Below are 27,863 nucleotides of genomic sequence, written 5' to 3' on the forward strand. Positions count from 1 at the left end.
GTTTTGTCTCTTGAGGCAGGATCCCACGTGTGTGGTTTGAGGAGAAGGTTGGTACCAGAACACCAGGCCTTCAGTGATATCCCCAGCTCCCATCCTGTCAGAGTTGGCTGTTCCTCCAGGACTGTGTTAAGGGGCTAGGGAATGACTGCAGTCGGTGATCCCTGAGGAGGTTAACAAGCGGCTAGGTCCTGAGTGACAGTCACTGCCCCTAGTTATTATATGCTGATCTCCACCAAAACAACTCCCGAAGCCTAGGCCAGCCTGAAGACCCGAGGATGCTCCTTCCCCATATACTAAAGGTGTCGACACTAATTTGGACTTGCAAGCCAGGTTGAGGGATGCAGATTTGTAATCCTAGCACTCAGAAGGCAGGGGAAGGAGGATTGGGAGTTTGAGGCTAGTTGAGCTATGTAGAAAGACTCTCAAAAAAAAAAAAAAAAAAAGTTTGGGCTGGAGAGATGGCTTAGCAGTTAAGGCATCTATCTGCCTGAGAAACCAAAGGGCCCAGGTTTGGTTCCCCAGGACCCACGTAAATCAGATGCACAAGGTGGTGCATGTATCTGGAGTTTGTTTACAGTGGCTGAAGGCCCTGGTATGCCAACTCTCTCCTCCCTCCCTCCCTCTGTATCTCTTTCTATCTCTCTCAAATAAAATAAAATAAAAAGTTTGGGGCTGTCAGTATGAAAACCAGGGATCTGGCATGATGAAGAGGCAGGGAGACAGAGAACAAGAGGAAGAGGGCACATTTGGGAGAGGCTATGGGTGTAATGTGCTGGCTGAGTGGTTTCCTGCAACGGGGAAGAGACCTTTGCCAACCAAGGAGGCTGATGAAAGCTGAGTCTGTATTCTCCCGGGGCAGCTCGTTTCTCAAGTGACTCTCCACATCTGTGACCGGAAGATCCTGAAGGCTGGACAAGACTGAGGTTTGAAGAACCAGCTCTGGATTTACGCTGGGTGCGAGATCCTCAGAGTCCAACTTCTCTGGACCCCTGGCCTCAGGCTAACCCGTCTCTCAAGACCCCAGGTCACGCAGGGACAGTAGGACAGGGCTGTGAGGGACAGCAGAGCTTGGCTCCTGGAGGAGACTCATTCTCTCCTAGGGCCTGGGTATGAGGGATTCTGGGCTAGGATGGCCGCCTTGATTCTGACCCTTGTCATGTTGTGGGGAGATTTGCTCATTTTTATTTTTTAATTTTTATTAACATTTTCCATGATTATAAAAAATATTCCATAGTAATTTCCTCCCTCCCCCCCCGACACTTTCCCCTTTGAAATTCCATTCTCCATCATATTACCTCCCCATCTCAATCATTGTACTTACATATATACAATATCAACCAATTTGGTACCCTCCTCCCTTCCTTTCTCATTTTTATTTTAAAATTTATATTTTATTTTTTTAAATTTTATATGTAGAGAGAGAAAGAGGGAGGGAGGGAAGGGAAAGAATGGGTCTGCCAGGGCCTCTAGCCACTGCAAACGAACTACAGACACGTGCGCTACCATGTGCATCTGGCTTACGTGGATCCTGGGGAATTGAACCTGGGTCCTTTGGCTTTGCAGGCAAGAACCTTAACCACTAAGCCATCTCTCCAGCCTGATTTGCTCCTTTTTAAAAACTTGCTCTACTGAAATAAAATTCACATTGCAAATTCACTCACATACAGCATACAATTAATTCAGTGGTTTCTTGTATATTGAGTTGCCCAACTACCACCAAAATCTAATTTTAGACTATTTTCATCACCCCCAAAAGAAACCCTGTATTCATCGGGCGCCCTCCCCAACATCGCCTCCTCTCCAGCCCTGGGCAATCATTAAGTTACTTTCCATTTCTATGGATTTCCCTATTCTGGACCTTTCATAGAAATAGGATCTCACAAGATGTGGCCTTCTGTCACTGGTATGATGTGCTTCAATTCATCCATGTTCTAAAATGTATCAAGACTTCTTTCTTTTTTAAATATTTATTTAATTATTTTATTTACTTCAAAGACAGAGAGAGAGAAAATGGGCACACTAAAGTCTCTAGCCACTGCAAATGAACTTCACCTTGTGCATCTGGCTTTAAAGTGGGTACTGGGGAATCGAACCCAGGTCCTTAGGCTTTGCAGGCAAGCACCTTAACCACTAAGCCATGTCTCCAGCCCAAAGACTTCTTTCTTTTTACTGGCTGTGGCTATCACTGACCGGGGCCGCTGTAGTGGCGCCTCTGGTTTGGGGGCAGCATGGATGCTTCCTGACTGCCTATGAACGACCTGACCAGAGCATTCTACTGCTCCAGAAGCTTCTCCCTATTTGCTGTCCCTCAAGTGGGCTGAACAGAAGGTCTGCTTGCTTTGCCAGGCTAAGTCGGCAGGTCCTGATACCCAGTGAATCCTAGGGTTTTAGAATGGCAATCTGAGTATAAACCGGGAGATGGAGGCCCAGAGAAGGCAGGGAAATGTTAAAGATCTGGGACGAGCAGGGACTTGAGCCTTACACGGGCACAGCCGTCTCTTGTGAGAGAACCAGGGCCCCCTGACCGACCCTCTCTATTAGGTCTTGCAGTCTACCTTGGGACAGACTCCACGGATGGGTCACTGTTCTGACCGTGTCCTCAGACAAACCAGGGGACCAAGAAGAATGAGACTTTAGGCCCTGCATGGGGGAAAGGCATGAATACCTGGGTCCAAAACTCCCAGGTTCCCTCCTGACCTGCTGCCGACCCCAGATAAAACTACCACAGCTGCCCACAGTCCAGTGGCCATAGCCCCACTGCTGATGGCCCTTGCCAAAGACTGCGCGAACACTGACCTCAGTCAGGGCCACTCCCTCTGGCCCTCTCTTAACATCCCTTCCCGTCTCCCCCACCCTCAACACACTGACCCACCTTCAGTGCCTGCACCTTCCTGTCCAGCAGGCTCTCAATGTCTCCTGCCACCTTCTCCACCAACTTCTGAGGCTCATTCTCTTGTACCTCAAACAGGTTCCGGTTGTCCTTGTAGATCTGGAAGGAAGCAGAGGTCAAGGGTGAGGTCAGGTGGTCAGCACTCCCTTGCCATGACCCCACATCCTCCTTGTGCACAGCTCTGTCCAGCTCAGCCTTCACGAACCCCCCCCCCCCCCCCGACGGAGCAGCAGGGCTGGGCTTTGTAGTTTGTGACTGGGATGAAGGCCCAGTTTGGGCTGGCTGATGCCCAGTACTGGGGCTCGATGGGTCCAATTGTCACTGGGATCCAGAGTCCCTGCTTTAGTGACCATGAGCAGCAGTCACTGACAGTTAAGAGTCTGGGCTGGAGAGATGGCTTAGCGGTTAAGCGCTTGCCTGTGAAGCCTAAGGACCCCGGTTCAAGGCTCGGTTCCCCAGGACCCACGTTAGCCAGATGCACAAGGGGGCACACGCGTCTGGAGTTCGTTTGCAGTGGCTGGAAGCCTTGACACACCCTTTCTCAATCTCTCTCTCTGTCTCTTTCTCTCTCTCTGACACTCTCAAATAAATTAATAAAAAAAAATGAACAAAAAAGAGTGGCTTGCGGGGGGGGGGGCGGTGGCTGGAGAGATGGCTTAGCGGTTAAGGTGCTTGTCCGCAAAACCAATGGACCTAGGTTCGATTCTCCAGAACCCATGTAAGACAGATGCACATGATGGCACATGTTTGCAGCGCCCGGAGGCCCTGGTGTGCCCATTCTCTCTCTCTTTCTCTCTGTCAAATAAATAAATAAGTAAAAATAATACATACATACATATCTATCTATCTATCTATCTATCTATCTATCTATCTATCTATTTTTTTTTAAAGAGTGGCTATGGGTACAGAGAGGGAGGATGCGTTGGATAGGTGGCAGGAGGCAAGGTGTGTGAAAAAGAAGGAGCTGGTAAGCACAGGTCACAGTCACATCCTTACACGAAGATGCTCTCACACCTGAACACGTACACATACGTGCACATCCATGCGTGCACCTCACACAGACGCACACACACAGTCATCTCTCCACATGGCTTCAGGCAGCCGTGTCCCCCTTCCCTTTGCTGGTATGGCCCTGGGACTTTTGCAGAAACTGTAGCAAGAGCTCTGGGAGCCCCTCGGGGTTCCTCTGTCATTCAAGACACAGAATATGGAGGCGAGTGACAGGTAGGGGGACTGAATTCACCCATCCCTTCTCTTGTGGGGGGGGGGTGTCGAGTTTGAGCCCACATGCACGTGGCAGCGTAAACGGATGGCGCGCGGATCTGTGTATGTGGGAGAGGGAGGAATCGGAGTGGATGAGACTCTAAGTCCTTTAGACATAGCCTGGGGCCTGCACGGGAGTCTTACAGGCAGATTTCTGCAGGCGTCTTTGTTCGTGGCTGGGGTCTTGGGCATGTGCATGTGTGTCTGCTTAGGTATGCGTCACACACCCGTGTGCATCTCCAGGCCTGACAAGGTCCGCGTATCCATTCAAGTGGCCCCAGGAGACCTGTATCCCAAATTGGCTCCTGAACTACTAGGGGGATCACAGGCCAGGCTGCCACGGCTGAGCTACGTGTTACCAGGCTATGTAGAAATGGGGGCGGGGGAGGGGGGGATGTGGAGACAGAGGGGAGGTGATGAAAACAGCTGATGAGAGACAGACAAGCAGGGAGCGATAAGGTCGTGAGTGACAGAAGACAGTGCAGAGATAAGGATTCCCTCATCCGACAGGGGGATGGGCTGGGGCTGGCCTTTGCCAGAGCCCCTGCCCCGCTGCCCACCCGGTGCCTGGCAGTCTAAGGGTTAAAGCAGTGCACAAGGCCCGCTCAGGCAATTTTCTCCTCCCCTTGACACCCCCACCGATCCCTCTAGGCTTCTCTTTTCTTTTTTGTCCTTCTCTTAGAACAAAATAATTTGTGGCGGAGTCTCTCCTTCCTGCAGAGCTGTGTGGCAATTAGGGGGCGAGCAGCGGGGCCTGCTTGCAGAGTCAGGGAGGAGCGAGGCTCCGAGTGGACGCCAGGGCAGGCTGCTCCATGGGCTCTGCCTCTGGACAGTGGCCTCAGATGGTTCCTCCCTGACCGAGGAGGAGGCGAGGAGGGGTCAACGCCTGGAGGCTGTGGGAAATGCAAGGAGCTTGTGTTTTGGGGCAAACTGGGGGCCACAGACAGAAGAGAGCAGTTTCTGCCATAGGACTGAATGGCAAAGCCAGAGCCCCCAAGGTTCCCTGACCCAATCCTCCGGGGTTTTGACGGATTAAAATGATCCCTTTTCTCTGCTTGAGACTGCAGTCCCTGGGTTACGCAGGGCTCAAGTGGCACCCCGCCCACTCGTGCCAGCAGGGGGCGCAGGGCCCAGGGATGACGCCCCCTTATCTTAGACTTCCCTGTTCAAGGTCATTCTCGGGATCTGAGGTCGAACCATGCTGGTTTCCTGACATGTCCCCTAGGGAAGCCTAGAAATTCCTCCCCAGCTCTTGGGCTGGGCTTGGGGCCTACAGAAAAAGACTTCTCCATGTCAGGGCCACATCCCAGGGTCTCAACAGGTGACACAAGGTCTGAAAGCTGTGAATCTTCCAAAAGTCACCCGTTTCTGAATCTCCATGTCCAATACTTCAAATGAGAATGGCAGCCCTCACCTCAAAGACTGACCAATGACAAGCGCACCCAATGCCTTGGGCACCCCGTTCTGCTGCTACCACGACTACTGTTTCAGATCACCGACGCTCTGAGAAAGAAATCTGTCCCCTTCCTTGGCCCCATTCGCTCCTTGTTAGATGTGCCAGCTGAGGACTGTCTGGGGTCATCAGCCTTCATTCCTGAGTGGCCAGTCTCGGTCTCCTGGGGTCTGCCTACCTCCAGCCACATTCCCTCCCCTCCACTCCCTCCCCAGCCACCGCTGCCTTTCTCTCTAACACCTCAGGGTCAGCCCTAGAGGTGGTAACAGAGGAGCCCAGACACTAGGGCGTCACAGATAGGACACAGCCACAGTCGCCTCCCTTCCTGCCCCTCCAGGCACCACGTCTGTCTGTCTGTCTGGATGCAAAGGATACTCAGCAAAGCCCATGTTCAACAGCAGAGCTCTGAGGCCTGGGTTTTTCTTTCTTTCTCTCTCTCTCTCTTTTTTTTTTTCCCAGGTAGGGTCTCACTGTAGCTTAGGCTGACCTGGAACTCACTCTGTAGTCTCAGGGTGGCCTCGAACTCACGGCGATCCTCCTACCTCAGCCTCCTGAGTGCTGGGATTCGAGGTGTGCGCCACCACGCCTGGCTCTGGAGCCTCTGCCCTATAGCTGTGTGAGTCCTTGGCAGCCAGGGATGCCTCTGCAACGCCATCTTCCTGTTCTGCTTCTACCCCAGGACCCACCATGACACTCTTCTGCTGATAGCTGGAGCTGGCATTGGAGACCTCTCTGGTCCCTTGCCGGCAGACCTTGGGGTACCAGCTATGCTGACTCCCACCATGCTACTCTCCCTTCTTCTCTGCCTAAAACCTCTGTAGCATGAGGGGGAACCCCCCCCCGCTTTTTTTAAAGGCATGTACGAGGTCTCTGGTGCAAGGAGGGCAGCAGAATCCCAGAAGGGGAAAGGCTGGTCAATAGCACAACTTGTTCTCAATCCCGAATGAGTCCCTGATGTGTGAAAGCTCCTGGAGGGCAGGCTGCCGGGGCCGTACCCTTTCACCATTCCCTTGGGGCTGCTCCAGCTGCGCTGTCCCCTGCAAGGGTCCCCCCCCCCCCCAGCTCAGCCCTTCACCCCAGGGAGATCCGGGTGACAGAGCCCAGCAGATGGCCCCCACACCAGGAGACAGGTCCTTTCCCTGTTGATGTGGTCCAGGGAGCTGCTTCGAGCGGGATCCTAGGATAGCAAGACCTGGACCCTGACCAAGGCTAGCTCTCCTCTAGTGCCTTCTCTCAGCCTTGGCCCCTGCAGGGGCAGCGGGGGGGGGGGGGAGGCAGCTAGGATGTGACAGAAAGGCCACAGCACACAGGGTGCAGGCCTTCAACAGCCACAGCAGGATCACATGGCTGGTGGCCCAGAGAGTTAACTGGAGGCATCTAAGTGCTCCCACAGCAGGGGTGCCTCTGAGCACCCCCCCCACACACACACAATGCAGCTCAGGCAGCTGGATGGAGGAGAATGGAGGGGGTGGAGTGGGCAGGGGACAGAGCCAGGTGGGCATGTGGAAGAGGGCACAAAACAGAGGTAGAGGGGCTGAGGAACACAGAGGGCAGGAGAGGCTGACACCTTGTGGGACAATTTAGGGGTCAGCTTGGAGCCCCTTATTTTCAGAAGTCCCTTGCTCCCTCCCTCTATGTATAGTCACTAGGATGTCTTCCCCACTTGAGGACACCTCCACTCTGTCCCCGCCCTGCTCACCTCACCCCAGTGCTATCTCTGAAGGCTCCTCAGGGCCCAAACCTGCTGCACGGTCTCCTGCTTCCTGGGACAGCTCCATATAAATGAGAAGTAAGCCTGCAGGAGCAGTGACCTTGGGCAGGAAGCCTGGACACTTGTAGGACAGAGGGAACAAGCTTTATTCCCACAGCCCTGTCAAGGAGAGGCGGCCGAACTGCTGTCAGTCCCAAGATGCCAGCGACACCGAAATAGCCACCGCCAAGAGGCAGAAAGGCCTCAGGACAAGTAGCACAAGTGGGGCCCTGATCATAGGCGCATTTTACAAAGGTTCCAGAAAGAAGAAGAAGCAGCAGCAGCAGCGGGCTCAGACCTGAGCCAGCCCCTCACCCATCCAGACTAAGGGCCAGGCTGGGCGGAGAGAGAGAAAGGAGCAACAGAAGAGAAAGAAGACTCCTTACAACGTGCTCCCCCCCCAGACACAAAATGGCCTGGATATCGAAGACCTCACAGTGCCTGACACTACCTACACAAGACCATCGTAAGAGGAGGAAAAGATCATGACATCAAAATAAAAGAGAGACTGATTGAGAGGGGGAGGGGATATGATGGAGAGTGGAGTTTCAAAGGGGAAAGTGGGGGGGGGGTGGAGGGTATTACCATGGATTATTTTTTATAATCATGGAAGTTGTTAATAAAAATTTGAAAAAAAAAAAAAGAAGAGAAAGGAGTGGAAAGACGGAGCTCGTCCACCACAGGAGTGGCTCGTTGGCTCGTCCTGGGACGGGCGCTTTACGCACTTCGCCTCCCTGAGGGCACTGCCTGGCGGCCCACTGTGGTCATGCCGTGTAGGGGACAAGGATACTGTGAAGAGGTGAAATTCCAAGACACAACCCAAGTCCCAACAGGGTTTGTCTGGGCCAAAGCCCTTGCCTTAGGGTCCTCTGTGAAGTTCTGTCCCTAGCATCTACCCCTGAACCCGAAGGCCGGGCCTTTGGGAAAGAGGGCATAGGGGATGACCTTGGGGGGTCTGGCCGACAGCAAAGGGGTTTGAGACAGCGATGCTGTTGGCAAGAGGGAAGGCAGCCGTTCCGGAGGAGGCGAGGTGGAGGACGGGCAGAACCAGGCAGGTCTACTAGCCAACCACACAGCCCTGGGAGGGAAAACGGGCACACTCTCAAAGCTCCTCTCCGCAGCCAAGGAGAACGGGCCCTAATCTCTGGAAAATTAAATCAGAAAGAAAATGAAATGAGAAAGATTTGACGCAGGCTTGCTTCGCGGCTGTCTTGTCTCCTCAAAGGCTCAGGACTCAGCGTGGGCCCCAGCTGGGGGCCCCAACATCCCAGCCCCCATTCTGAGCCCCTACAGCGATCAGCTGCTCCTTACACCTCCCTCTCACCACATCTCTTGGTGTCTGCTCCCAAGTGGATGTCTAAATTGCCCAAGTCCTCAAACCGCCAGGCTCCTAGAAAGGGGGGGGGGGTGGCAAAAGATAGTGGAATGCGTGGGTCTCTAAGGTCCCATGCACATGGGCATACCCTGGATAAGAGGTCTCTGAGGTCTGGCACTGGCAGGGGTGTTGCCTTCTGGATTGGATTGTGTAAGAAATCAGAGAAGTCTTAAATGAGAGTTCATGGGTAACTCAAGGCCAGGAAGGAGGTGGGGGACTTGGACATAGGCAGTGACCAGTTCGAGGACTCCCAGTCAGGCAGTTCAGAGCTGAGGTCAAATAACCATTAATCATTCTCTCTCTCTCTCTCTCTCTCTCTCTCTTTTTTCTTGTTTGGCTTTTCGAGGTAGGGTCTCACTCTAGCTCAGGCTGACCTGGAATTCACTATGTATTCTCAGGGTGGCCTTGAACTCACGGTGATCCTCCTACCTCTGCCTCCTGAGTGCTGGGATTAAAGGCGTGCACCACCACGCCCAGCTCTTTTTTTTTTTTTCCACAAACTCTACACACGTGCAACTTTGTGCATCTGGCTTACATGGGTCCTAGGGAATCAAACCTGGGTCCTTTGGCTTTGCAGGCAAGTGCCTTAACTGCTAAGCCATTTCCCCAGCCTTAATCATTCTTTAAAAAAAATTTTTTTGTGGGGGGTCATACGCCTTTAATCCTAGCACTTGGGAGGCAGAGGTAGGAACCATGAGTTCGAGGTCACCCTGAGACTACATAGTAAATTCCAGGTCAGCCTGAGCTAGAGTGAGACCCAACCTCGAAAAACAAAACAAAACAAAAGGCTGGAGAGATGGCTTAGCAGTTAAGCGCTTGCCTGAGGAGCCTACGGACCTCAGTTTGAGGCTTAATTCCCCAGGACCCACGTAAGCCAGATGCACAAGGTGGCGCGTGCATCTGTAGTTCGTTTGCAGAGGCTGGAGGCCCTGGTGTGCCCATTCTCTCTTTCTCTATCTCTTTCTCTCTCTGTCTGTCACTCTCAAGTAAATAAATAAAAATAAAAAATAATAAAAAATATTGGCTCAATTAAAAAAAAGATTTTTTTTTTGGCGGGGGAAGCTGGAGAGATGGCTTAGCTGTTAAGGTGCTTGCCTGCAAAGCCTAAGGACCCATGTTTGACTCTCCAGGTCCCATGTAAGCCAGATGCATAACGTGACACAAGCATGCAAGGTCACGCATGTGCACAAGGTGGCACACGCATCTGGAGTCTGATTATAGTGGCTGGAGGCCCTGGAACACCAATTATCTCCCCCCACAAACATACTCCTCTCTCTCATAAAAAAAAATATTATTAGCTAGGCATGTTGGCTCACGCCTTTAATCCCAGCACTTGGGAGGCAGAGCTAGGAGGATTGTTGTGAGTTCAAGGTCACTCTGAGACTAGAGTGAATTCCAGGTCAACATGGGCTAGAGTGAGACCCTACCTTGAAAAAAAAAAATCTTATTTTCATTTGAGAGAGAAAGAGGGAGGAAGAGAGAGAGAGAGAGAGAAAGAGAGAGAATGGGCACTCTTAGGGCCTTCAGTCACTGCAAATGAACTCCAGACACATGTGCCACCTTGTGCATCTGACTTATGTGGGTTCTGGGGAATCAAACCTGGGTCCTTTGGCCTTGCAGGCAAGTGCTTTAACTGCTAAGCCATCTCTTTGGCTCACCGCTAATCATTCTTGAAGAACAGAGGATCAATGGGTGGCCAGACACCTGGGGTCCATTTCCCATTAAAAACATCCAGGACAGATTTGGGACAGGCTATGCCCTGATGGGACTGAGAAGAAGATGCCTGGGTGCACAAAATCCTGATGCAGATGCTCTGGGGGACACGCTAGGCACTGGACTGTGTGTAACTGAGCGCTCCCCAGGCATCTTTGCCTGCTGAGGACAGAGCTGACAGTCGGACAAGGGCAAGGCACCCCTAGAGCTCTCCCAGCAGTCAGTGCTCTGGTTCAAGTACATATGCCACTCCGTTTCAGGCTTTCTTAAGCTGCTGACATTTGCCAGTCGCCACATGAGGTTTCCACGTGGCTCCACTGCCATCATCCCATGGTGGGTTAGTTCCATGGTGAGTCAGCTCTAGGTGGTGTCCTGCCACAATCGGGAGTCGCACGGTATGGCACTGGCTGTCGCACTGTTGATAATTCACCTTCCTATCAGGTAGAGGTTGGCTGGGATGAACATTCTGTCTACAGAGGATCAGACAGACAGGCTGCCACCAGGCCATGACACCCGAGCCCGGCACAGGTTACAGGTTACAGAGCGGGACATCCTGCAGCACTGAGGACATGGCCCTCCTGGATTCGTGGCTCGTTAGCACTGCCACCGTCACCTGCCCCGCCTTACCTGTGCATCCTGCATTTCCATGGGGACACTCCACATTCATGTCACAGGCTCTTGTTTGGGGGCCTCTTGAGCCTGGGTCAGAGGAGAAGGGCCCAAAGACTCTCTGATCCCTGGGCCCCAAGAGGCAGCTTCTAAAAGCTTTCACTAGCAGGCTTCCCCTTCACAAAATTCTCGGGGCACCGAAGCCCCCACCACCACCCCCAGCAACGCCTCCCTGTTTTTAAAGTTAAAGTTTAGTTGACTGTCATCCATTACCGCAATTAGTACATTATGTCTAATTATGCAATTAGTGTAAAAAGTGCACTTGCCGCTGAGAATGGGAAATTACGCTGCCTCGTTACGCTGTAAAATCCATGTCATAAAAAGGCTCAATCTCTTGTTTTTCAAAAGACACAAAACCAAACACAAAACAATAAACCAAATCATCCCAGAAAGGCTGGGACCAGTCTGAGCCGATTTACCAAGGTGGCTCCAGGAAGGCCCCCCTCCCTAGGAGGGTTCTAGTCCACACCACCAGGGTCCATTCTAGTTGTGACCCTGTCTTTACTCCTCTGAAACACAGATGGACTTCCAAAACTGACTGACTTATTTATTTATTTAATCTGTTTGTTTGTTGAGACAGGGTCTTGTTACTTTGTAACACAGGTTGGGCTCGAACTAATGATCCTACTGCCTCAGATTCCCAAGTGTTGTTGGGGTCATAGGCATTCACGACATCTGTCTCACATGGGTGCTTTAAAAAATATTTATTTATTTATATGGGGGGCGTGGAGGATATGTGTTTATCAGGGCCTCCAGCCACTGCAAACAAATTCCAGACGCATGCTCTACCTTGTGCATCTGGATCACCTGGGTCCTGGGGAATTGAACCTGGGTCCATAGGCTTCACAGACAAATGCCTTAGCTGTTAAGCTATCCCTCCAGCCCCCTCGCGTGGACTCTTAAGCCTGTCTTAGGCCTGGATCTCAATGTGGAAATACTCTTGGAGGGGTTTGGCTTCCACCACCCAGCTTCAAACATGACAGAGCTTTCCCCCAAGGTTCTGAGGGTCCCTGTGAAGAAAGGAACACATTTTATCTACCTCGGGAAAATCAGGGGAACTTTCTCATATTCAAGGCTCTCGAACCCTGGAAGTATTGCTCAGATAAGGGTAGCAAGCTTCCCATTGTAGGGAGTATTCAAACCCAGCTATCTCCAGGAGGCCAAGAAGGGATCACTCATGGTCACCCAGCACCAGCCTGAGCTCCAGGCTGCCGTCATTAGGTCACAGCATGGCCACATGCCTAGACATTCAGTGAGTGATACTGAATACTCTCGGTGTCAAACAGTGTTATGGGACAAGCGAGGAACAAAGTAGGGACAAAGTGTAGTGGGGTCTGTCTCTCCACTACAAATATGACCCCAAATGTCCAAGTCTCTGGGGACTGGGAGGGAGCACACTCCAGCATCTTTCTGTATCAAAAACTACAGTGCCCAAACCACCTACGACCCATCTCTAAGGTCACAAGTTGGCTTAGTGGTTAAGCGCTTGCCTGTGGAGCCTAAGGACCCTGGTTCGAGGCTCGATTCCTCAGGACCCACGTTAACCATATGCACAAGGGGGCACATACGTCTGGAGATCATTTGCACTGGCTGGAGGCCCCAGCGCGCCCATTCTCTCTCTCTGCCTCTTTCTCTGACTATCTGTCACTCTCAAATAAATAAATAAAAATTAAAAAAATTACGGGGAGTCCTTGGACAGCTGTAGCTTGGGGAGCAAGGGAGACAGCTCTGGCCTAGCCATCCTCTGCTCTTCAGATTTGGTATGGGACAGTATCGGGGTAGACGATTTGAGCCTGGGGTGAACCGAATTGCAAGCAAGGTCTAGGGGACCCTGTTTAACGCCCCCCTCCCATTCCCCCCGCCCCTCCAGAGCTCGGATCTGCCGGCTGTCAAGGCAGCTGGGAGGGAAGCTGTGCCCAGCATACCAGCTGGCACGGGGGAGTGTGAGTAAACATACCCACACTTTTCCAACTCGCAGAAGTCGCCGGGTGGCGGCGGGCTGGTGTGGGCGCCCATGTTTACAGGAAACAGATTGTTGGTGTCGGCGTCTGGGCCCTGTCGACACCTGCCCTGGCTGTCCTCTCTCCCATTGCCTTCCCACCCAACTGGCCTGCGTTCCTTCCCCCAGAGACTTCCAGGTCTCTCAGCCACGGAAGGACCTGACAGTGATGACCAAGCCCGCTGTAGCCAAACAGGGCTTAGTGTATAACCCCGAGTTGTACAATCTACTAGTCACTGTCCTCATTTTATAGCTGAGAAAAACGAAAGCCCTGGGAGCCAGAGAAATTCGTCAGAAACTATGAAAGGAGGTGCCTGTGGAATCATACCCACCATCAGTGCCAGGGCCTGGGTACAGTGCCATTCTCTGCTCTCAGAGCAGGCAAGCAGCCGAGAGACCAGGATGGTGACTGCTTTACTGTCTGGCCTCTTCAACCCTTTCCCTTTCTGGGTCTCAGTTTTAGGGTCTATAAAATGGGTTTGCCATGTTACAAGTGGGATTACCGTTGCCACCGACTTGATACCCCTTTTCAGTGTACCCAGTAAACTATTTTTTTCAAAACTAAAATAGGTTTAAGAAAAGCCTCTCTCGGGCTGGAGAGATAGCTTAGTGGTTAAGGCACTTGCCTGCAAAGCCAAAGGACCTAAGGCTCAATTCCCCAGGCCCATCCTCTCTCTCTTTCATCAGTCATGGCCTCTCTTGGGTCCTCACAAGATAGTTCCCACTTTGGACCTGAAAGACGCAGATGGCCACCACGCATGTAAGCCAGGTGTACAAGGTGGCAGGTGTGTCTGGAGTTTCTTTGCAGCTGGAGGCCCTGGCATGCCCATTCTCTCCCTCTCTCTCTCTCTGCCTCTTTTTCTCTTTCAAGTAAATTTAAAAAAAAGAAAAAGAAAAGCTTCTCTGTGCCTCTCAGGGACAGTGTGCCGCGAGGGGAGGAAGGATTTAGGAGACAGCGGGAACAGAGACCACGTGGCCCTTGGTGGACTTCTAATTCTTTCAGAGCCCAATCACTTAAGCACATCTTTTTTTTTTTAATTTTTATTTATTTATTTGAGAGCAACAGACACAGAGAGAAAGACAGATAGAGGGAGAGAGAGAGAATGGGCGCGCCAGGGCTTCCAGCTTCTGCAAACGAACTCCAGATGCGTGCGCCCCCTTGTGCATCTGGCTAACGTGGGACCTGGGGAACCGAGCCTCGAACCGGGGTCCTTAGGCTTCACAGGCAAGTGCTTAACCGCTAAGCCATCTCTCCAGCCCACTTAAGCACATCTTATCGGAGACATTCCTCTCTCACAGCCCAAAGGGAGCAGAGATTTGCCCCATTAATTCTGCTATGAGAGAGAGAGTGGAGGTCTGGCCTGTTGTGGGGTTCTGGAGGCTGGGAATAAGGGGCCAAATCTATTTCCTGTGTTTGCAAGATCTATGTCCCACTTGTACAGTCCAGCATGGAGGGCTCGAGAGGAGGGGTGAGCCCCCCTTCAGGGGCTACAATAGGTCCCCCGGGGATTCCAGAGTGGCCAGAAACCCAGCTTGCCCAAGGGTCCCAGTTAAGCTTCCCTATTCATTTCCACGATGACTGGTAACAGGGCTAGCTGCTGTGGATGAGGAGACTGAGGTGCACAGGAGTTGGAATCTGTTCAAAGGGAAACTTCTGGTTCTCTGGTACCCTTATCCAAGAAGGCTTAGATACAGTGAGTTTGAATCCCAGCCCTGCTCTTTAAGAGGCAGGTGCCTTGGCATAAACCTCGTTTCTCATTCCACACAGCCCTAAGCTTCATCGGCCAGGTTGTCTTGGACATACTTCAAAGATGAAAGGTCAAGGCCGGGCGTGGTGGCGCACGCCTTGAATCCCAGCTCGGGGAGGCAGAGGTAGGAGGATCGTGGTGAGTTCAAGGCCGCCCTGAGACTACAGAATGAATTCCAGGTCAGCCTGGGCTAGAGCATGACCCTACCTCAAAAAAAAAAAAAAAAAAAAAAAAAAAAAGATGAAAGGTCAAATGTGGGATGCTATTGACTTCTTGTGCTGTCTGCTTCCAGGGCTGCTCCCCAAGGCCCTGAACACTTTCCGGGTACCATCCCTTCCCGCAGAGACCAATTTTACGGCCTCAAAGCTCTTTCCTGCTAAGACTTGCTGTTGAAGATGTCATCGAATAATGACAGCACCAATAACAGCCCTGATCATGAGAAGGGCTGCCAAGTCCTTCGGGCTGGCTGTTCTTGTGAAAACAGGAGATCTTGGCATGATAGGACTGGGACATAACAGAGATGGAGGCAAGGCTGGGTGGCTGTGGCCCCCCATGGCATCGAGTCCCCTATGGGGCAAATTCATCCCAGGCTTCTTGTTCCAGACTTATCTTCATAGCTAGTGCTTCAAGCACATGGGCCTGACCTTGCATACCAGGTCACATACATCACATACACGGACCTCTCCATTTTCACACCCAGAATTCATAGCCACTGGCAGATCCTGCTCATGCCTCAGACTTAGGCCCATTAAAAAACAAAACAAAACAAAACAAAACAACACACCACAGCCTGTTCACTGTCACCGGCAGCCATCTGTACCTCAAAAGGTGTTTCGTGGGGCTCCTTGAAACCTGTGCAGAGCTTTAAGTAGTGGGGAGCTCTGCTGCTTCCAGATGGCTGTGGCTACGTGAAGGTCACAGCCCTAACTCCTCCTGCCGAACACGCCACGGGAGAGGCTCCTAACGATGTGGGGAACCTGGTGGGAGTAAGGTCAGGGCCTGGCTAACAGTGGCCTCGAGCCAGGATTCCAGGGACAGCCTGAGCTCGCTCTGAGTCCTTGGTGCAATGTGCCCACAAGGTCAGAGAGTCAGGCAGCAACATGGGGCAGTGGGCTGGAGCTGTCCATCGCGGGGGTCCAAGGGAGTGTCTGGGAGAATGCACCCACAACTGGACCAGCTTGTTCGCCTCCTCTGTCAGGGCCGCCAGCTCCATCTTACTCCCTCCCTAGCTTTTTCTTTTTTCTTTCTTTCGCTCAGTTTATAGGCTCTCCTTGAATTTTATGTATCTGTGTTAAGTGCCTTTATATCTTCTGTAGAACATGCTGGAAGCATAAATAAATAAACAAGTGGCATGAAGACACCAATGCTTTTGCACGCACCATGATGTGCTGAGAATAGGCACGTGTTAGGAGTATGTATTCACTCAAGCCACACACATACACACACACACTGGGGAGTGCAAACCCATAGGGGACCCACTCTCTTTCGTCAGTCATGGCCTCTCTTGGGTCCTCACAACATAGTTCCCACTTTGGACCTGAAGGACGCAGGTGGTCACCACACAAAGGATTCCTGGAGCTGAGGCTCGTGAACTCTGGATTTGGTCCCTGACCAGTGTTCTTGAGCAGGCCATGGTCCCTCTCTGCACCATAGTCTCCCCTTATTTCATTGGTGGGGGTGGGATCGTGACCCTGCCAGGCATGTACGGGTCCAGCTTTCTCGTTCCATGAATGCAAGGCGCCGGGAGCTACAGGAGCCAGCGTTTACCTTTCGTGTGCCTGAGCAGTGTTTGCCGTGCAAACCTACTGTGCAAACAGGACCGATGGCCTGCCACACCGGCAAACACCGACAGGCCCTCAGCCCAAATGGCCATGAACTTTTAAGTAAGTGTACTGTACTCGGGGGAGCTTCCATTTCACGTGAGCAGTATTGGCAGAGCAGAGGTGAACCCCGGCCTCCCCTCCCAGGCCCCCAGTTGTCTGTCTCATTAGATCCTCACATGCTCCTGTTGCTGTCCTCACTCCATAGACGAGACAACTATCACACGGAAAGCAAATGGCAGAGCTGGGGTTCAGTGATTACGAAGCCTGACCATGCACATGAACACCCAGCCTAGCCCACAGCTCACCTCCCTGTCTCCCTAGCAACTGGTCTCTGGAGCCGAGCATCCTGGGAGCCTCTTCAGACCCAACCCTGCCCCAGGCCTTCTTCTTCGGGAAAACTGCATTGACTGTTCCCTCGCTATCATCCCTTGGAGCCGCTAGCTCCAGGGCCACGAAAGTCCTGGGATCAGTTAAGTGTTGAGTTTGCAAAGGCCCTCCTGTTTTCAGTGTCCAGTGGGAAGTTGTTCCTTAAAGACAGCCTGGTGACTACTTTCACTTTTGGTAGAGAATCTTCTCTTCTCAGACGGCAGTGACCTTGAGATGACTCAGAAGGCAACATGGTGCTGGAAAGAAGTGACCGGAGTGCTCAGTACTGCAAAATCTCTATCACGCCTTCCAAGGCTCAGGGTCCATTGTGGAAGAGGTGTTGGAAAAACAGTAAGAGCCAAAGGAAGGGTAGGACTCCTTACAACGTGCTCCCCCCAGACACAAAATGGCCTGGATATCCATGACCTCACAGTGCCTGACACTACCTACACAAGACCTTCATAAGAGGAAGAAAAGATGATGACATCAAAATAAGAAAGACTGATTGAGAGGAGGAGGGGATATGATGGAGAATGGAGTTTCAAAGGGGAAAGTGGGGGGAGGGAGGGTATTACAATGGAATATTTTTTATAATCATGGAAGTTGTTAATAATAACAAAAAACTGGGGCTGGAGAGATGGCTTAGCGGTTAAGCGCTTGCCTGTGAAGCCTAAGGACCTCGGTTCAAGGCTCGGTTCCCCAGATCCCACGTTAGCCAGATGCACAAGGGGGCGCACGCGCCTGGAGTTCGTTTGCAGAGGCTGGAAGCTCTGGCGCGCCCATTCTCTCTCTCTCCCTCTATCTGTCTTTCTCTCTGTGTCTGTCGCTCTCAAATAAATAAATTAAAAAAAAATAATAACAAAAAACTGAAGAAGAAAAAAAGACAGCTAGGTGAATGGTCATAGGGAGCCAACTCCTCATGCCAACCAGTCACCCACTCATCTACCTGGAGCTGTGTGCTCAGATGTGCTTACTACTGGTGTCAACTTACAGCTTTCTTCTGCTCAGTGGTTCTACCCAGGGGGCTTCTGGGGAGCAGTGCAGATGTCTTGATCCCAAACTAGTGACCCCTGAGTGTCTGAGGGATTGTGGTGCGGGCACGTCTGTCCTCAGACAATGACAGATCTGAGCTTCTAGGAGAACCAGGATGGGAGAAGCAGCCTTGTCCCCTACCCTCTGCTGGGTTCTATGCCAATGTGTACCAATGTGAACTCTCTTATCTAGCAGACTGGAGGCTAGAGGCCTGGGATGACCCCCCACCCCGCGACATTTTTTTTTTTTTTTTCGAAGTAGGGTCTCACTCTAGCCTTGGCTGACCTGGAATTTACTCTGTAGTCTCAGGGTGGCCTCAAACTCATGGTGATCATCCTACCTCTGCCTCCCAAGTGCTGGGATTAAAGGCGTGCGCCACCACACCCGGTCTCCCCCAGACATATTATATCTGCCCTCACCCCAACTCTCTACTTTCTCTGGCAGGTCTTGGCCGGGATGGTGCAAAGGGCTTTTTCACATCTTCTGTTCAGCAACTGCCATTGGGAGGGAGGCCTGAGCTTCCATATCTGTCAAGGACTCCTAGAGCAAGGAGGTGGTGAGGGCAATGACGCCAGAGGACACGAGTGGAACAAATTGCCCCAATTACATAAGATGGCCCTGTTTCCTTCTAGTATGGAGAGAGAACTGGGCAACTGTGATGTTCCTTACCCAACCCCCACTGAACCTGTGGGAGACCCCTTCTAAGAAGCGTACTCAAAGGTGTCCCAGGTAGGTTCTGTAACCTGGAACTGCCAGGGGTGCTAGGGAAGGCTCATGGAGCTGGACCCCAGTTGGTCACTCTGTGTTGGAGACTGCAGGGCAGGACCAGGGCAAGAGGCTTAGGTGTGTCCTGCCCAGCCATTGCAACTTGAGTCCTCTGAGCACATACTAGTCCACCTGCGTTCCTAGTCTATAGTCTAGGCTGGAAAACCTCCTGTCTGTTTGCCCAGCTTCTCCCCTGCTCCAGCCGCTACAGAATCCTGGGGAACTCTGCGCTCTTCCAGAGTACAACTTGGTCCATGCCCTCACTAGCACATTGTCTGCATCTGTTCTCAGTGCCTCTTCCCTTTAGGACCTAGAAGAAGACTAGGAGCCAGACTGGTCATAGCTTCTTTTTTATTGTAATGTTTAATTATTATCTTAGAGAGAGAGAGAGAGAGAGAGAGAGAGAGAGAGAGAGAGAGAGAGAGAGGGAGAATGGGTACACCAGGCCTTTAGCCACTATAAACTCCAGACGCATGCCACCCTGTGAATCTGGCTTACATGGTTCCTGGGGAATCTAACTTGGGTCCTTTGGCTTTGTAGGTAAATGCTTTAACTGCTAAGCCATCTCTCCAGCCCTATAATTTTTTATGAGAGACAGAGAGAGAGAGAGAGAGAGTGAGAATTGGCATGCCAGGGCCTCTAGCCACTGCAATCAAACTCCAAATACACACACCATCTTGTGTGCATGTGTGACCTTTCATGCTTGAATCACCCTGTGGGTCTGGCTTATGCGGGATCTGGAGAGTCAAACATGGGTCCTTAGGCTTTGCAGGCAAGCACCTTAACTGCTTAGCAGTCTCTCCAGCCCATAGCCGTGGTTTCTTCAAGGTCTCCAGATTGCTCCGTTCCCGCCCCAGATTCATAGTTACCATTTCCCAACCTGGGGTCCTAGGACACTGGAGATGCCCCACAACGGACCTCCAAGGCAGTGACCACAGCTCTGACTTTACATTCCTCTTTAGCATGTCTAGGCAGTCCCTGCGCAGGCCACTCTGCCAGCTAGTTCTGGTATATTCTGCCCTGGAGGACTGTCCTGCAAAACAGGCTGGGAAACCCCACCTGCTGACTCTGTGGTTATGGCAGTGGCGGGAAAAAAATCTCCTGCTATAAACTAGGATGATTCAGGAGTATGTGTGTGCACATGTGTGTGTGTGTTCCTGAGTGTATCTGTTCGTGTATTTTGGAGGGTACACACATGTGGATGGTGGAGAATATTGTGCATACACATGTGCTCATGGGCATGTGCACAGGAAGAATGATGATGGCCTAGTGGACAACACATGCCAAACGCATGTCCGAGTGAATGTGTGTCTCAAGAAACGCAGACAACCCAGTATGCATGTGTCCAGATACATGTGTTCTGGAGTATGCATGTCCGGGTTATATGTGCTTGTGTGGGGAAGCCATGAATGAGCACAGAATTCCTCCCTGAACACAGCCCCAAGCCCCTTAGGTCTCTTTGTTCAAGTCGAGCAGGTCTCCCTCAAGCAAACCAAGTCCTCCTCGGCCTAGAAGCTCAGAGGGACTAGAGCTCCTGCACTGGTCATGTGTCCAGCCTCAGGCAACGGAGAGTCTTCTGTTAAGCATTCGAGGTTGCAAAAGAGCACCAATGTAAAAATTTCTTTCAGGTGGGGTGGGGGGAAAGCAACAAGGAACTGCCAAAGCATCTCTTGAAAATGTTTTATTAGCCCGGCGTGGTGGCGCACGCCTTTAATCCCAGCACTCGGGAGGCAGAGGTAGGAGGATCACCCTGAGTTTGAGGCCACCCTGAGAATACAGAGTGAATTCCAGGTCAGCCTGAGCTAGAACGAGACCATACCTTGGAAAACAAAAAGTTACTTATTTATTTACAAGGAGAGATCGAGAGAGAGAGGGAAGAGGAGAGAGAATGGGCACACTAGAGCCTTTTGCCACAGCAAACGAACTCCAGATGCATACACCACTTTGTGCATCTGGCTTTACGTGCGTATGGGAGAATTGAGCCTAGGCTGTCAGACTTTGCAAGCAAGTGCCTTTAATCACTCAGCCATCTCCCCAGCCCCAAGACAGAGCATCTTCCTCACCCTCTCCCAACAAGAACATCTAAAACTAGCACAAAAATGGTTGCCCTCCCTGCTGATGGAAGGCCAGAGAAAGCCACCTTTCTCTGAATGCTACAAATAGGGCCCGGCCTCCCCGAGCACAGTCCTCCTTAGCCTATGGCTTAGACAGGGTCCATCATAAGTCTAGGTTTTGCTTGACTCCAAATAGAGACTCACTGAAGCCCAGAGTCAGCTTTCAAAGCCTCTGCTGCCTCATGGAGGGGCTCTGCCTCCAGGTAGGCTAGGGCCCCTGCCACAGCTCAAGACCAACCTTGGACCTCACACCACACAAAGAGCCCAGACGTTGCTGTTCAAGGGCGGCAGAAACTGGGTCCATATGCTGCACGTGTCCGGTTAATGGGCTGACAAATTAGCAGGTCTCCCCTCTACGAGGTGATGAATGAGCAGAGGCCCAGAAGAGACGGGGGTGGGGCCGCTTCCCCCACAGGGCTTCTTAGGCTCAAGCTTGTCTCAGCTCCCTGGGGTGCCCAGCCCTGCCAGAAGAGATGAAGAGATGGGAATGGAGAACTGGGTATGACTGTGGGCTATGGGCAGGTGGAGGACGAAGAGGGCACAAAAGGGTAGCTCAGCCTTGGAGGACACTGGGCGTCTAGAAACAAGCCCAGTCAGGAAGGGTGAATCCACGCTGTCTGAAAGGCAACTTTAAGGAGTGGGGAAGCACGTCCCTCCCCAGGCCGCTCTGGATCACCTCAATCACGCACAGTGATCTTCTGGCTTCTGGATCACCTCAATCACACTCAGTGATCTTCTGGCTTCTGGATCACCTCAATCACGCACAGTGATCTTCTGGCTTCTGGATCACCTCAATCACACTCAGTGATCTTCTGGCTTCTGGATCACCTCAATCACGCACAGTGATCTTCTGGCTTCTGGATCACCTCAATCACACACAGTGATCTTCTGGCTTCTGGATCACCTCAATCACGCACAGTGATCTTCTGGCTTCTGGATCACCTCAATCACGCACAGTGATCTTCTGGCTTCTGGATCACCTCAATCACGCACAGTGATCTTCTGGCTTCTGGATCACCTCAATCACACACAGTGATCTTCTGGCTTCTGGATCACCTCAATCACACTCAGTGATCTTCTGGCTTCTGGATCACCTCAATCACGCACAGTGATCTTCTGGCTTCTGGATCACCTCAATCACACACAGTGATCTTTTGGCTTGCAGCAGGTGTGAGAGCCTGTGTCTAAGGAGTGACTCTTGTACTCTCTATAAGACACACTGGGCTGAGGGACATGATGAATTTAGGGAAAGCTCCTTGATGCTGGCTCTTAGGGGGCCACCCATACACTGGAGCTGCTTCTCCCACACAATGACAGGATTATAGGCTCCCAGACACACTGGCTGTGGACGTGGATGGGACCTGTGGCTAGGCCCCGTATAAGGGAGGGTAGCTGAGAGCCTGGCTCAAAGAAAGAACAACTTCTAGTTAGTGAGCCCCATGTCACAGAAGTAGGAATCAAGTAGAGATTGACCCTCTAGTGGAGAGTTGGGCTAAATAATCACTTCTGAGCTGAGAGCCTGTTGGTTGTTCTCCATTTGCCCCCCCCCCCCCGCTCCCCCCAAATCATTAGATCATCACCATATTCTTCTCTGCAACCCCTGAAATGGGGCAGGAGTTATACATTTTTCCAACACTGGAATACCTGGCTCCTTTTGAGAGCCTCTTGCCAGGGGAGACAGCCCCGACCCAGGCCCTCTCTGGGCTCCTTGTGCAAACAGCCCCAAGCCCAGGCCGGCACCCTCACCTCGCGCCCTCCCCTCCCCATGTAAACAGAACCCGCCTGCTCTCTCCCAAGGGCTGCTAATTCCTCGCCAGAACTGCTCGGACGTGAAATTGGAGTGAGACAATGTGTGTTTAAGGAAATGAATCTCGAATCTTAAGAGGCTCAGGGAGCCCGCCCCTGCACCCCCCAACGCCCCACCCGCCCACCCAGAGCTAGGAAAGGCACACTTGGCACCCAGGAAGAGAAAAGGCGGAGGTGACATCCCGTGCCAAATTAACAGCCGCCACAGCCAAATATTGTACTTGCCTCCAATCTTCTTTTATTTTTTGAAAGAAAAGGCTTTGTACAAACTGAAGGAGGCTGTTCAAACACTAAGGCTGCTGCTGATCTTTAACAGGCATGCCCAACCTGCACATGCCCGACTCAGAGCCTTCCTTCCCTCTACTATGCCAATGCTGCCCTGCCCATAGCCACACCCACAGCCCCTGGGCACCAGTCACACAGACTGATGCTGCAGGCATTCTTGGTCAGTGTGGCCCACTGTCCCTGACCCTGTGGGCAGCTTTGGGACCTTACTTTGAGCCATGTCCGAGCCTGCACAGAGGAGGTATTCGTGGTGTGTTCTGAATCACCTTGTCTGCAAATACCTCTACAAAAGGGACCAGCCCAGGGCCTTAGCTGGGGCTCTCAGACCGCCCCCTGGTGACTTCTAGCACTCTCTCATGGACCACCACCTGGCTGAGTACATCTCATTATGATTATCACTTCTCTTCCAGCCAGGGGCTGTTTCTAAGCTCCGTCTCCTGTCTATCTAATATCCTCTTCCTCTTTGGTCACTTAGTTGAATAAATGCCACCAGCCTCGGTCCCCTGCCCAGCCTGCCTCCATCTGCCACCAATTAATTAACTTACTTAACCCGCTGAGCAGGCTGGGTAGTCTCCACTTCTTGTCCCCCTCCCACACACACTAAGCCTGACCAAACACTCAATATCTTTCCCTCCCCTTTCTTTGAGACAGGGACTCACTATGTAGCAGAGGCTGGCCTGGGACTCACCATCCTGCATCAGCCTCCGGGATGCTGGGATTACAGGCATGCTCAGACAACTTCGATGGTGCTTTGAAAAACAGTGCAGGGCTAGAGAGATGGCTTAGTGGTTAAGGCGCTTGCCTGCAAAACCTAGGAACTCATGTTTGAATCTTCAGGTCCCACGTGAGCCAGATGCAGTGATACAAGCACGCAATGCTGCATGTGCACACAAGGGGGCGCACGTGTCTGGAGGTTGTTTGCAGCAGCTGAAGGCCCTGGCACGCCCCTCTCCCCGCCACCTCTTTCTCTCTCTCTGATAAATAAAAAATGTTAAAAAAAAGGTAACCCCCCACCAAAAAAAAAAAAAAAAAAAAAAAACAACAGTGCAGCCTTCTTCAGGCCCTTTAAAATGAAGAGTTATTTGTGGTACGCCCTGAACTATCTTGTCTGCTGACCATGTCTGCTCAAGACCCAGACTCCCTTGACCTTGGTTCGCCTGTGCAGTGAGAGGGTGGGGAGCCTTTCCCAGGACCCTGAGCTCTCAGCTGATCACTGAACTGAATTTGGCTCTGATCTCTATGCGTGTGGCCTGGGACTCACACCATGCCTCAGTGCCTCTCTCAGCTTCCACTCCATTCTGGAAGATGAAGGGCATGACACTCCGAGAGAGCCCTTAAGCCCCACCTGAGGCCCCAGAGCTAGGACGAGACAATCGGGAATCACAGCAGATTCCTGCCCCTGCCCCTGCACGCACACCCCAACGCTGCTGACCTCTGTCCTCTGAGTCCCTCTCCAGGCTATGCTCAGAGCAGAAGGGAGCTGCCCCCACTTTGTGCTCTGGGTGACATATAGGGGAGGATGAAGGCTTGGTTCCCTGGCCTCAGCTGGGGATACCTCTGAGGGGACATTCAAATGTCTTCAGCTATCCAATCCTTCTTCCTCTGACCCTCCAGGGTAAAAACCTGTGTATAGCCACCATCTCTGCATCAGACTCCAAGGAACTAGCCTGCCACAGCTGGTGGCTGGAAGGGTCCTAGAAAGTCAATTCTATTTTTATTTTTTTGGTTTTTCGAGGTAGGGTCTCACTCTAGTCCAGGCTGACCTGGAATTCACTCTGTAGTCTCAGGGTGGCCTTGAACTCATGGCCATCCTCCTATCTCTGCCTCCTGAGTGCTGGGATTAAAGGCCACCATGCCCGGCAAGAAAGTCAATTCTAAAGTGGGTGCTGTCCCAGTGCCAATGTAGGTGAGGCATCGTTCTGATATGTGACAGACAGGTGCAACTAACCAGACGTTCATCCATCGTCAATGGAGACGAGGTATACTAAGAAGGGCATAATATTTCAGGCAGTTGAGAGGCTCAGAAAGGTCTAATTATAAGGACTGTGGAATGGGATGACTGTTGCTGGGGGCTATTGATGCTTTGAGGAGACAACGAGAGACCTGAGTGAGATTAATCGCAAGTTTAAGGTGAAATGTAAGAAGGCCCCTCGGCAAGATATAAAAAGGCTCTCATCTCTTGCAGCTAGAGGCAGCAAAGTTGAGGGTCAGGCACAGGGCTTAATTACAAGAGTCAAGGATCCTGAGGGAGCTACTGGCTCAATCCCAGCACATTGGCTACACCAAAGCCAGGACCCTGACTGCGTCACTGCAACTTGGTAACTTTTAAGAGATCCCATATCCCCTGAATTCTGTGAGTCTGCAAAAGGAATTCCCCCTCATCCCCACTGAAAGCTAAGACTTCCCGTGCTAGACAGATGTTTGCGTCCTGTGGGGCTGAGAGACAGCTTAGCAGCTAAGGCGCTTGCCTGTGAAGCCTAAGGAACCAATGTTCAACTCCCCAGATCCCACATAAGCCAGACGCACAAGGTGACACATGCATAAGGTCGCACATGCGCACAAGGTGGTACGTGCCATCTGAAAGTTCGATTAGTGGCTAGAGGCCCTGGTGTGCCAATTCTCTCTCTTTCTTGCTCTCGCACATGAAAAAAAAAAAAAAAAAAAAAAAAAGAAAGGCCTTCTGTGTGCACATCTTGGAGTTTCAGGCAGATTCCTAGGATATGACCCACAACAAAGGCTCTGTTCTCTCACTGTGACCTGGATTCATACCACCGCCCCTTGCCAATATCAGGCTCTTCCTCTCCTCTCAACTTCTGGGCTTTTGCCCATGCTTCACCAGAAATGCATACCCCTCTGCCCCTACCTTCTTCTGAGGCTTTTCTTAAATCCCCTGGTGGTCTATCTGTCCCACGAAGTCCTCATAGCCTTTCTGTCTGTGACACACATACATCACACAGTCACCTGCTTTGGTCTCATTGCATTCAAATATCACTTAAATGGGGCAGAGCCATTGGGTTGTCCAGGACCATCTGCAAAACCTTGGGGCATCCTACAGAGGCTCAGGAAGGTGTGCCATAGGGCTGCTGGATCTCCAGATCCAGAGGACTGCCCTTCATACCCCTCCCAGTTCCAAAACTCAGGCCATACTCCTTTCAGAGAGGTTCAATTATTAGGATCTTTTCTTTAAAAAGTATTTTATTTATTTATGGTTCCTGGCACTGAAAACAAACTGCAGATGCATGGTGCCACTTTGCATATCTGGAATTAGGTGGGGCCCGGGCCATCAGACTTTGCAAGCAAACTCCTTTAGTTGCCTAGCCATCTTTCCAGCCCCTTTTAGGATCTTTTATAGGTAAGGAAAACTCTACAGGGAAATATGCCTGCCAAGGTCTTAATGCTGGGAAAGGGCTGATCAGGAATTAACTTGGTCTGTTTGAATCTTTTAATCCAGAGCCTAGTGCATACTAGGAAAGTGCTCTACCACTAAGCTATATCCCTAGTCCTGGCTCTTCCGAGGTAGGGTCTCGCTCTAGCTCAGGCTGACCTGAAATTCATTATGTAGTCTCAGGGTGGTCTTGAACTCACAGCAATCCTCCCTCCTCTGCCTCCCGAGTGCTGGGATTAAAGGCGTGTGCCACCACGCCTGGCTTCTCTTTTACTTTTTTAGAGGGTTTGTTTGTTTGAGGTAGGGTTTCCCTCTAGCCCAGCCTGACCTGTAATTCACTATATAGTCTCAGGGTGGCCTCCATCTCACAACATTCCCCCTACTTCTGCCTCCTAAGTGCTGAGATGGAGGCGCGCACCACCATACCCAGCTCTAGAATTATTTATTTATTTGAGAGAGAGAAAGAGGCAGAGAGAGAGAGAGAGAGAGGGAGGGAGGGGGAGAGAATGTGCATGTCAGGGCCTTCAGCTGCTGCAAATGAACTCCAAATGCATGTGCCACCTTGTGTATCTGGCTTATATGTGTGCTGGGGAATCGAACCTGGGTCCTTTGGCTTGGCAGGCAAGTGCCTTGGCAGCTAAGTCATCTCTCCACCCCCCTCTCTTTACTTTAAAATTTATTTATTTATTTATTTGAGAGTGACAGACAGACAGAAGGAGGCAGAGAGAGAGAGAGAGAGAGGGAGAGAATGGGTGCGCCAGGACTTCCAGCCACTGCAAACGAACTCCAGACACGTGCACTCCCTTGTGCATCTGGCTTACATGGGTCCTGAGGAATCCAAGCCTCGAACCGGGCTCGTTAGGCTTCACCGGCAAGTGCTTAACTGCTAAGCCATCTCTCCAGCCCCTCTCTTTACTTTTTAAGACAGGATCTTACTAAGCTGTCCATGGTAGGCTTAAACTTTCAATCCTTCTGCTTCCTGAGTAGCCAGGATTACACGCCAGCAGGCCCAGCTGTCTGAATCCTTGCTGCTGTCCCCATGACATTCGTAACTGCTAGCAGACAAGCTAGAGAGCTGACGGCAGGCTCTGAGAACTTGGGAGGAGTAAGCTCACCTTGGCTTGGAGAAATGGAAATGGACTCCATGGAGGAAGTGGAGAGTTTGGGCAGGTAGAAGTGCATGGAAAGTTCTGCCAGAGGAGGGAAGAGTGAGGACAAAGGCTGGTAACTAGGTAATAGGGAGACTAAGAAGCTCTGGGTTGGGGTGATGAGTCAGGGAAAGGAGGTATGACCTGTATGAAGGTCATGGTGGACAGAGACCAAGCCTAGCCTAGGTCCTGCATCTGTTTCATGCCCCCCCCCCACTTGCTGAGCCCCATCCCCCCATCAAGGTTCCGGTGCCTGCTCTGAATGGCCAATGAGGCCAT

General features: G+C 51.7%; 1 protein-coding gene across 8 annotated transcripts in view; it reads right to left on the reverse strand.

The window, feature by feature from the left end:
• Cacna2d2 (calcium voltage-gated channel auxiliary subunit alpha2delta 2) overlaps window positions 1–27,863 on the reverse strand; it is a 174,182-nt gene that overhangs the window by 85,153 nt on the left and 61,166 nt on the right. For all 8 annotated transcript variants that reach the window (XM_004664283.3, XM_045136575.1, XM_004664282.2 and 5 more), the window contains exon 3: window positions 2,873–2,989. In XM_004664283.3, coding sequence (XP_004664340.1) covers window positions 2,873–2,989 — 117 coding nt within the window. The remainder of the gene's footprint in view (window positions 1–2,872; window positions 2,990–27,863) is intronic.

This window comes from Jaculus jaculus, chromosome 17, assembly GCF_020740685.1.
Source record: "Jaculus jaculus isolate mJacJac1 chromosome 17, mJacJac1.mat.Y.cur, whole genome shotgun sequence".
Taxonomy (NCBI): Eukaryota; Metazoa; Chordata; class Mammalia; order Rodentia; family Dipodidae; genus Jaculus; species Jaculus jaculus.